The sequence below is a fragment of the Penaeus chinensis genome, chromosome 9 (assembly GCF_019202785.1).
Source record: "Penaeus chinensis breed Huanghai No. 1 chromosome 9, ASM1920278v2, whole genome shotgun sequence".
Lineage (NCBI taxonomy): Eukaryota > Metazoa > Arthropoda > Malacostraca > Decapoda > Penaeidae > Penaeus > Penaeus chinensis.
This window is the reverse complement of record NC_061827.1, coordinates 38,765,525-38,776,884: the sequence shown is the minus strand read 5'-3', so window position 1 is coordinate 38,776,884 and position 11,360 is coordinate 38,765,525. Positions and strand designations below refer to the sequence as shown.

At 49.6% G+C, this 11,360-nt stretch overlaps 1 protein-coding gene across 1 annotated transcript; it reads left to right on the top strand.

Annotated features, from left to right (window-relative positions):
* Window positions 1–3,358: 3,358 nt before the first annotated feature.
* Window positions 3,359–9,483, top strand: LOC125029162 (zinc finger protein 135-like). Its single transcript, XM_047619002.1, has 2 exons — window positions 3,359–3,812; window positions 8,241–9,483. The coding sequence occupies exons 1-2, from the start codon at window positions 3,576–3,578 to the stop codon at window positions 9,345–9,347; spliced, it is 1,344 nt and encodes a 447-aa protein (XP_047474958.1). The 5' UTR covers window positions 3,359–3,575; the 3' UTR covers window positions 9,348–9,483.
* The last annotated feature ends 1,877 nt before the right edge of the window (window positions 9,484–11,360 follow it).

Here is an 11,360-nt window from a genome sequence, read left to right as displayed (position 1 = left end):
TTTTCTTTTTCTTTCTCTTCTTCTTTCTTCTTCTTTCTTCTTCTTCTTCTTCTTCTTCTCTTCCCTTATCTTAGGCTCTGCCCATTATTCTCTTCCTTCTAGCCCATCTCTCCTTCGCAAAAGCTTCCTCATCTCAGCTTTACGATCGCCAAGACAAAGAATAAGACAAGCTTCATCTTAATGTATCTTTGGGCCAGTTAACAAAGCTTTTTTGTTGTTGTTGTTGTTGTAGTTACTGTTTTTGTTCCTTTGTTTTCTTGATTTATGATTTCCAATATTTGGGATGACAGAGGTGTGTTTATTTGTATCGAGGTTTATATCCAAGTACCTCGTTGTCTTGTACTTTTTTTTTAATTACCTTGTGAAGTGGTGTAGTGGGGGAGGGGGGGGGGGAGGGGGAGGGGGGGGGGGAGCGTTCCTTGGGAGTAAGTCGTCATAGAAGAAGGTTTTGTCTTTGGTTGTCTTGGATGATATGGAGGAGGGATGGAGGGAGACAGGGAGAAAGGAAGGAGAAAAAGGAGATGAAAGACGAAGAGAGGTAGGGCATGGAGGATGCATGGAAGGGATGGAGGGAGGAGAAGGAGAAGAGAAAAATAGAGAGGAAGAGTAGAGAAGGAGAATGGAAGCGGAGAAGAGTAAGAGAGAGAGAGAGAGAGAGAGAGAGAGAGAGAGAGAGAGAGAGAGAGAGAGAGAGAGAGAGAAGAAGAAGAAGAAGAAGAAGAAGAAGAAGAAGAAGAAGAAGATGAAGTGTATACAAGGATTCCAGCGTTTTACATTCCGCAACCGATGGCGACCACAAAAGCAAAACTTTTTTTATTTTTTAAATATCCCTGACCTTGGAAATGTCTTGTTTACCGAACGAAGGAGAGAGCACAAGAGGGGAAAGATAAGAGGGAGAAAAAGGGAGAAAGAAAATGTTAAAACCACTGTGTCCTTTGCATTGTGTTTCGTCGCCCGGTCATTGTGTCGCTTCATTGTGTCCAAGAGCAAGTTCCTTCAGTTTCTTATTTTCATTGTGTATCGCTCTCGATCTCTTTATGTAGTGTTCCTTTACTATTAAGTACTTTAAGAGCCATTTCCTTTAACTGAGTGCTGATGTAGCTCTCTCCGTGTCTCCTTTTGCACTGTGTCTGTCGGGTATGTGTTAATGCGTTTCAGTTGTCGTGTGTTATTGTCTCTCTTGACGTGTATTCTTTACATTGTAACCTCCAGCTGTGTGCTGATATATGTGTCTCATCCCGTGGTGTTCAGAAGCTCCCTTTCCTTCTGTATTAGGTATGTTTGTCTTCTTGTTTGGTTTCTTGCTTGGTTTCTTGTTTGTCTTCGTGTTTGTCTTTTTGTTTGTCTTGTTGTCTTCTTGTTCGTCTCTTACGGTTCCGCGTCTCCTTGTAATTCCCTCTCTGCGTTATCTAAGGACGTTTCTCACTGCTGTTTATCCTACCTGGAGACCATTGCCTTTGTTATTTGGTCTTCCTTGAGTTGCATTATCCTTCCCCGTGGCTTATTCTCGCTTTAATTTCCCCGCGCATTCCTCTTGGTGTTATTAAGACTCGTTACTGACCTGTATATCATTTTCTATTGTGTTTTTTACAGTGCTTGATTTTCCTGGAGATAGTTTTCTGTGTTATCTGGTGATATATCTTCATTGTATATTTTGTTCTGTGTCTTCTAGTGTGTTTCATATCCCTGTGTTATGTGCAGAGGTTTTATAATCTGCTGCGCCTTCTCTTGCGCCGTCTTCCCCTGACGGTCCCTCCCTTTGTTGTTTACTGGTCCTTCCGAGTGCCTTCTGCTGCGCCTTCCCCTGCGCTTACCCTCCGTGTGGGTCCTTTGGCAGCGTGTGTGTCGTGGAGTCGCGTCCTCGGAAAGGGATTTCACAGTCGCCTGCACACAGGGGAGGCCCCGGCGTGTCGTGCGCGCCCAAGTATGAATGAGCGGCACACTTAACGACCTGTGTGACTTTAACGACCTCGCTGATGCATGAACGACCCCGGAGAGCGCTCCCACCACGACTACTACGAACCACTCCCTCCCTTTCCACCCCTCCCCTTCCCCTGCCCTTCCCCACCCCTTCCCTTCCCTTCCCCAAGGCCCTCAGAGGGAACCGCCGGGCGATGTCTCACTGCCGGGCGGCGTGGAAGGCGGGTCCCGTTTCTGAAGATTAGCGTCAGGAAAGAGATTGTAAACGATTGGATGGCTGGCGGTTTGGGGGATAAGAAGGGGGGGGACGAGCACCAAGGAGGAGCTGGAGGAGGAACAAGGAGGAGCTGGGGAGCAGAGGAAGGGGGAGGAGGCAGTGGGATAAAGAGGTGGGGGAGTAGAAGTAGGAGGAATACGGGAGAGGTGGGGGAGGTGGAGGAGGAGGAGGGGGGGTGCGAGGGATTAGCGACGCCTGGATTGGCCAAGCGTAGAGGCAGTCATGAAGTCATCAACGTCCGTGCTATGGCTCCGCGCTTATAACGTTTATGGCAAATTAATGGCCATGATAAAACTACCGAAGCGCTGAGCGTCGCCTCGAAATCTCCTCTCTGTTCTCCTCCTTTTAGCTCACTGTCATTAAGTGTCGTATAACATTTCCCGAGAACTCTTTGTGTAACAAGCAGGCTCCAGACCATAATAATAAAAGAGAGAACAGGCAGAAGCCAGAAGAAAGAGAGAAAAAAAGATTTTCTCTCTATTTCTCCCTGAGCCCCCGTGGTGAGTTCGTGCGGGCATGTTGGTAATAGCTCGGGACTAATGTCTTGCGCTGTGCCAGAGCTAGTTGTTAATTGCCACTTAGGGCTACGGATGGAGAGAGACCACTGTTTGTGCCGCGGTCAGGTGGGTATGAGAGGTGGGTTTGGCATGGTGGGTCTCCAGCAGGGTGGGGCGCGGGCATGGGCCGGGGAGGGGGTCGTGAGTGGGCTGCGGTGGGCCCGGGGCAGGTGCAATAATGTTAGATGAGGCCCATCATTCCCGGCACACATGTTGATCACTGAGTGGCGTCGTCGTGCGTCGCCTCGAGCCAATCAGCCTCGGGCGCCCCACGCACGGGCCAACACGTGAGCCGCGCGCGCCCATCGCTCCGCCCTCTTTAAGCTGATTGGTCGCCGTGTTTCCCATCCAGCGAATCAGAGAGAAGGTAGGCGGAACCTTTCCGAGGTGGGTTACTTCGGTAAAAGAAGGGCGCGCGCTTGGCAAGTTTCTCCTGAATTTTATGTCCCTCTCGCGCGGAAGGGGACCAGGTAAGCATCACGGGAACTCGGGGGAAGAAAATGTCTCCCTCTGGGGCTTGGCCATTGTGCCCGCGCCCTTCTTGCCCGGGCGGTGGGCATCGGTAGCGGGTATGGCAGGTGGGCCGTATGGGGATAAAGCTAGAGAACATTACAGGTGAACAGGTAGTCTGGTGCTGAAGGTCACAGTGAACAGTACTGGACGCGTACGGTCCCGAACCGACTTTGTGACCGCTGGAGAGTCCGAGAGACAGTGTGTGTGAGGGACTTATTGAGCTCGCCTGGAACTTGGAGGCGCGCCAAGTCTCCTCCGTGTTGACTTAGAAACTTTGAGAGAGAGAGAAAGACAGACTCTGGTGCAAGATGAAGTCGACGAGTACAGACGACCCAAAGATGGAGACGCGGGTGCTGATGCCGTCCGAGTTCTCGCTGGTGGTCACCGCTCGCCCGCTGCCGCCGCTGGACCGCCTGGTGCCCGCCGAGGACTGTATCAAAGTGTGTGCGACCCGCCGCCTGCCCGCGCAGACCCGCTACCTCCCCTTCAGCGGCACCGTCAGAGCAGATAACCTGCCTCTCCTGCCGTACCTCCCGCCCATGGACGTAAGTACTTCATGCTCAGTTTGTAGGACTCTTAGTTGGGAAACTCCTTACTTGATGCCCAGTGGTGATGGAAATAGGCCTTTCAGTTAGGGGTTTCATGAAGAGCAAACGCCAGTGTTTATATATGAGGCGTCGATCTTTCAGTTGAGGATTTACTCGGGTTCGAAGCTTTTATCTGTGTTGGTAGACCTTCCACCTAGGGAGGCGTGGGAGGTCTGAGTGCAACCTTTCGTGGTGTGTATAGGTTAGGTATAAAACTCAACTAGTGCTTGACCAGGTACTGGCCTCCTTGCTTGCATGAAAGACTAACCAAAGCAATAACTCTCAACATAACACAGCCGATATACCCTTCGCATATTTAGAGAGTACACACGGTCCCATTTCTTGAAAGCATAACAAACTATCCTTAAAATGAAACAGGAACAGAGAAAAGTCACTTCAAAAGTTAAATAGTTGCGTCGAAGTGGTTTTTTTCATCCTCAAGAGACCAGGAGATGACGCGGAGGAACTGAACCCCTTGATTTGAGTATGCATGAGGGCTAACCAGGGTATTCGGGGCGCGTGGTGAAGCCCGTGTATAATTATCTCTTAAGGCTGAATATTCCCGTATTGCAGCGTTCATGTCGACTGGAGTAGGCGGATTATCGACATTAGGCCAGTTGTGAAGCCTAATTGCGTGTACACTCTGAGTCACTGCTCCGGGCGAAACGAAATTTAGTTATTTCATTATTTTATTAGAAATTAGGCTGATGTTGCGACTTCTTCATTGGCGAAGGAAAGCTCGAGAAGTGTATTAGAAGTGATTTCCTGTCAAATTAGTTGGTCAGGAATTCCTTACTTGAACTGAATGGTATTATTAAGATTTTGGTCACATCAAGAATTTGGTCATGAGAGAGAGAGAGGAGAGAGGAGAAACAGAAATAGTCAAGGGACAATGATCACCTTCTGTGAATCCCTTGCGAATTGCTCTGGCCAATTACGCCCCGACGAGAGCTAAATACCGGAAGTCTGGAACCTTATCTCGTTCGCTTCGAAGAGAATCAAGTGATGGAGAAAGAAAGATAATTCAGTGGGAGGAAATTGAAAGAGGTTTGTTGTTGTTGTATAATTAGGTAATTTCATTCATACGGATACTTACGCATCACACGCATACACACACACACACAGTCACACACACACACACAGTCACACACACATACACAGTCACATACACACACACACACACACACACACACACACACACACACACACACACACACACACACACACACACACACACACACTCCCTGGGTCATGAGGTACAAGAAGCAATCGCGCTACCTAATGAAAGGCCATTAAGACACGCAAATTATTAGTGTCATTTCAAGGAGCTTTCCAAGATGTGTGTGTGTGTGTGTGTGTGTGTGTGTGTGTGTGTGTGTGTGTGTGTGTGTGTGTGTGTGTGTGTGTGTGTGTGAACGTGCGTGCATGCATCCATCTATCCATGTGTATATGAATGAACATAAATTCGTGTATGTAAATGTATATGTGTGCACGTCCTTGTGTGGGAATCGCCCCTGCGTGCGTGCGGGGCATAAAAAGACAGAGCAAAGCCCGGCGGAACAAGCAAGCAAGCGGTCGGGCGGTCGCTACTGTGGAGAGCCTACGAGGGCCGCGGGCGATGAAAGCACGCCGTCGAGGGCCTCTCCTTATTCACTCGGACGCAAGAGCGACGCGGGATGCTGGTGTGCAGGTCAAGGGGGGGGTGGGGGGATGGGGGGGAGATAGTGGGCGGTGGGCGGAGGGAGGGAAGGAGGAGGAGGAGGAGGAGGAGAGAGAGGGAAGGCGAGAAGCAAAGGAGAGGAGGACTAGACTCTGGGCCTAATGCCGTCTAGGCATAAGGGTCCCCTTCCTGCACCTCCTCATTCATAACTTCAACAAATGGAGAGAAAGGGGGGGGGGGGAGAAAGAGAAAGAGAAGGAACGAAAGCGCAAGAGAAAGAGAAAGAGAACGCGACCCCACCCCCTCCCCTCCCCCTTCTCAAAGAAAACATAAAAAAAAAGCAAGTCGGGCAGCTGCAACCCCCCCCCCCCCCCCCCTGCCCCTCCCGACGCCCGACACCCGACCAACGCCGACAATTACGAGCATCGGCGTCGGGTCATGCATGCGCGCCTCTCCCCCGGCCAGCCTCCGGGCCCCGCGTGCGATTCCCTCCCCCCGACCGCGCCCTCGGCTTCGTCCTCGCCCGCGTTTCTCGTCTCGTTTCGTTCGCCCCGGTCGCTCCCGCCCGCGTTTTCTCTCTTTGTTTCGTTCGTTCTGTTTTTTTAGAATGATGTTCGGTTGGATGTTTTCTCTCTATATCTATCTGTCTATCTATCTATCTATTTGTCTTTCTGTGTATATATCTATCAGTTTCCTTGTATATCTATCTACCTGTCTATCTATTTATCTATATCTCTGTCTCTCTATTTATATGTCTCTCTGTCTATCTATTTATATGTCTCCCTGTCTATCCATTCATCCCAATTTCCTTGGATTTTCAAATGCCCTCTCTCTCTTTCTCCTTCTCTCCTCTTCCCATTCTCTCTTCTTTCTCCTTCTCTCTCCGTCTTTCTATTATCCGCGCGAGTATCAATCAAAATACTTAAAGAATCGAAGCTCAGCGTGACAATCGCCGTTTCCCCAAAGCTCTTTTTGCTCTCATTATTTTTTCTTCTTTTTTCGCGAGTATTTTTTGCGTCGGGTCATCGCAGCTGAGACGGGCGCCGCCGGGCAGACCTCCGGGCGCGAGCCATCACGACACTCGCAGTTGTTGCGAAATATCAACAATATTGCAACCTCTGGGGGGAGAGGAGGGGGGGGGGGCAAAGAAGGGGGTAGGGAGGAGGGAGAAGGGAAAGCTCTCCTGGTGTTTCCTCCTCCTACGCTTTCATCTCCATCTTTTTCTTTTTTATCTATTTCTCTTGTTAGTAATAGTAGTTTTGCTTCTCCTCTTCCTCCTCCTCCTCCTCCTCCTCCTCCTCCCCCCCTTCCTCCTCTCCCTCCTCCCCCTCCTCCCCCTCCTCCCCCTCCTCCCCCTCCTCCTCCTCCTCCTCCTCCTCCTCCTCCTCCTCCTCCTCCTCCTCCTCCTCCTCCTCCTCCTCCTCCTCCCTTGCTAATGTCGCGAGGGAACTCCTCCGACTTGCAAATGGGGCCGTTAGGATCTCCCTCCTGAGCTATGGTGTTGTGGCCTCTTTTCCTCCCCCACCCCCCTGTGAATGCGCGATGCGGGGACCTCGTTTACTCTCTTCCCCTCCCCCCCTCCCCCCTTCCTTACCCTTTTCCCCCTTTCCCTTGTCGCCTTTACCCTGTCCTCTAGCCTCCTCCTTCTTTCCATTTCCCTCCCCTTCCCTCTTTCCTTCCCCTCCCCTCCCCCCCTTCCTCCTCCCCCTCTCTTCCCTCCCCTCCCTTTCCCCTCCCTTCCCCCCTTTTCCCTCCCCTTCCCTTCCCCCTGCCTCCTCCCCTCCCCTTCTCCACCCACAGAAGCGGTCGACCGTTTGCAAGTCTCGCGCCAATAATGATTTGTTTGCAATTAGGTAAAAGGGGACACATATTTATGGCGGGCTGAGAGCGCTCTTGCCGACGACGACCATGAATATGGAGGAGCCGGGGGGAGGGGGCGGAGGGGGCCGGGATTAACCAGTCATCAATTTCATTAAAAAGGCGGAGTATGGTCTGCGAGGAATTACAATCATTCATTAAGTCGCAGGGCACTTCGGGTCGGGTTGGGTACCGCTCCGGTAGGTCGGTCGGTCGAGTGGCCACGGTCCGTTGGTCGGCGGGGCGGTCGGGCGGTCGGGAGCGAGGAAGCTGAGCAGAACGGGCGGCCGACGCCTCCTTTGTCTCGGGCGGCGGATCACGCTCAGCCGGGTCGCCCTTCGTGGAGGGTTCCTCGTGCCCTCCTTTCCCTCCTTCTCTCTCTCCTTCTCTCCTCCCTCTTCCTCCCTCCTTTTCATTCGTTATTCTCCTTCCCCTTTTCCTCCTCTTTCTTGCGTAATCTTCCTTCTTTTCCTTTTTTACTTTTCTTCTCTTTGAAGCTTTTTACCGATTTTCGCAATCTGGAGGTTCCTCTGAGAAGAGCGTTTCTTCCTCCAACATCGAGAAGATTTTAATTTGTTTTCTTTTTCTTCTTTCACCTTTTTTTCCCTGCGAAGGATGTTGAAAGACGAGCGTTTCAGTTTAATGGGTTCGCGAGCGTGAGTTACAGAGGGTCTGAGCGCGTTTCGGGAACTCGGGAAGTTATGACGTGTGAAGCGGGTGGCTTTTTGCTGCTCTTTTTCTCTCTCTCTCGCTCTCCTAAACGAGTGAGTTTCCGGTCGCAGGCACATCTTGGGCTAATCGCATTGATCACGTATTATTACTTGAGCGGCTTGTTCACAAGGTCCTAATGTGGTTCTTTCCGCCCGCAGGTCAGGTCCCGCTACGGCGGCTACGACTCCGTGGACGAGGACGGCCGACGGACGTGCAACTGGGTGCGCTTCCTCAAGGTGGCGCCCTTCTACAGCCACGAGGTCAACCTCGTGGGGCGGCGAGCGGGTCCCCGCGGCGACGTGGTGTTCGAGGTCGTGCAGGAGATCCAGGCCGGCGGCGAGCTCCTGGCCTTCCTGCTGCCGGACATGAGCGGCGAGAACTCGCTGCTCCTGCCGGCGCTGTCGCTGATCCGCTCCTCGCTCTACCGTCGCACCATCGACTCCATCATGGCGGAGGCGCCGCTCGACCTCTCGCGCTCCCTGCTCACGTCGCCGCCGCCACGCGTCGCCGCCACAGCCGCCATGTCGCGGGACTCGGACGACGCCTCGCCCTCCTCGTCGTCGCCGTCGCCGTCGTCGTCGCCTGCGTCGTCCACCTCCTCTACCTCGTCGTCGTTCTCGCCGTCGTCGGCGGCGGTGTTCCACGTCGCGCAGCCACAGTTCGGACTGTCACCGCGCCTGCCGCTCAGCCTGGCGCCGCAGTCGCCGTCGGCCATGTCCACCGGCAGCTCCTCCAGCCTGCAGAACAGCGCCGTGTCTCCGCCGTTGGCGCCGCCCAAGCGCCGCGAGCGGACGATGCTGCCGTGCTCGGAGTGCGGGAAGGCGTTCGACCGGCCGTCGCTGCTCAAGCGACACATCCGGACACACACTGGCGAAAAGCCCCATGTGTGCGACGTGTGCGGCAAGGGCTTCTCGACCAGCTCGTCCCTCAACACCCACCGCAGGATCCACAGCGGCGAGAAGCCCCACCAGTGCGGCGTGTGCGGCAAGAGGTTCACGGCCTCGTCCAACCTCTACTACCACAAGATGACCCACGTCAAGGAGAAGCCGCACAAGTGCTCGCTGTGCACGCGCTCCTTCCCGACGCCCGGCGACCTCCGCTCGCACATGTTCGTGCACAACGGCCAGTGGCCCCACAAGTGCTCCGTCTGCGGCAAGGGATTCAGCAAGCTCACCAACCTGCGCAACCACGCGCTCCTCCACTCGGCCAAGGCTCGAGTTCCTCCTCCGGCAGCGCCTGTGTCGCCCTCCTCCGCCTCCCTGTAGCCCTCCCCTTGCCCCCGCCCCCACACACGCCCTTCGCCCTCCCCCTGAAGGGCCGCCATTGGTCTCCTTCCGAACGCAAGACGCCACAAGAATCTCCAACAGTCACGCCAAACATGACACAAAGCCAAATAGAGTCTAGAATCTCCTTCTTGTTCTCGTTGCCTGTTGAAAAATGCTTCTGTTATTTATTTACAAAGAATCTTCCGCACGAAATACCTCCTTCCCTTAGTCTGTGATCTCCTGTATGAACGTGCAATATTTATTTTTGTATATAATGTATATATTTGTTCATCAATCCCTTTATTTGTAAATAAAGATCTCAAGTCAGTGAACCACATTTCTTATTATACCTCAAAACATGAAGAAAAGAAGCCGACTTAAAAAAAGAGAAAACAACTCAAGAAATAGAAGAAAATAATGTGTATAAATACATACAAATACATAAATATATACAAATAGGCAGATGGGCACATAAAAGATATACAAACAATGTTGATATCCGGTAAAAATAATGTATATATGAGACTCCAATTGACAAAAGAATTAAATGATTAACGGAAAATATAATATCATATCTGAAGAACTCCAGATAAAAGAAGTAACTATGATAATGAAAGTATAACATCTAGAAATAGTAATTTAAACAAATAAATATTGAATACTGTGCTCTATATAAATGCACAGGGTATAGAAATAGAATATAAACCTGAATAAAGTCGATTATTCAAAACAGTGTAACCAAAATTGAAATGAATGAAACTACAAGTTTTCTCGGTTTTAAGCTTGCAAAAATATGGGGGAAGAACATTTCTATTAATGTATGATATAAATTTATGTACCTATGTAGATATTCAATTTCACATATAAAGAGATAAAATATAGATTGATAGCTAGATAGATAACTAGATAGGTAGATAGATATAGGTTTATGTGTGTGTGTATATGTGTATATATATATATAAATATATATATATATATATATATATATATATATATGTGTGTGTGTGTGTGTGTGTGTGTGTGTGTGTGTGTGTGTGTGTGTGTGTGTGTGCGAGTGTGTATATATGTGTGTGTGTGTGTGTGTGTGTATGTGTGTGTGTGTGTGTGTGTGTGTGTGTGTATGCGAGTGTTTATGTGTGTGTGTGTGTGTGTGTGTGTGTATGCGAGTGTTTATGTGTGTGTGTGTGTGTGTATGCGAGTGTGTGTGTGTGTGTGTGTGTGTGTGTGTGTGTGTGTGTGTGTGTGTATGCGAGTGTTTACGTGTGTGTGTGTGTGTGTGTGTGAGTGTGTATATGTGTGTCTGTGTGTGTATGCGAGTGTGTATGTGTGTGTGTGTGTGTGTGTTTGTGTTTGTGTGTCTGTGCCTGTGTGTTTGTGTGTTAGTATATGTATATATGTATATGTATATATATACATTTTTTTAACAGCCACTCCTTCCACTGCAAGGCATAGGCCTCTCTTAATTGACTATTGAGAGGTTATATACATAAATATATATATATATATATATATATATATATATAAAGATAGATAGATATAATTGGCCATATTTTCTGCATCATCTTTTTCCTTCAATGAGTAAACACTTTTCTGATTAACGGTTTTCCTAAAATATTCTTTTGATGTATTAAACATAGAGCTAGTTTAAATAATTTAAATCAAAACATTAAGAAAAAATGGCCTAATAATAAGTACATAGCGAAAATTTTGAATAATAAATGTTACATTAATGATATCGGCAAAGAATAATGAGACTACAAAAACACAATCGAGAAAATATGAAGTCAATTTAGATATATCTCATTTTGGACGAAAACTCTACGGTAATACCACGCCGTATTTCACTTGAGTTGATCCTATGGTAAGCCACGAAATCAGTCAAGAGATTGAAAAATGTCTAGAAACTGATTGATAGATAGACAAAATGGTACCGAGTGACATAAAGATGGATAGATAGGTATGAGATAGATAAACAGATATATATGTGTGGATAGAGAGATAAGTCCACTTTTA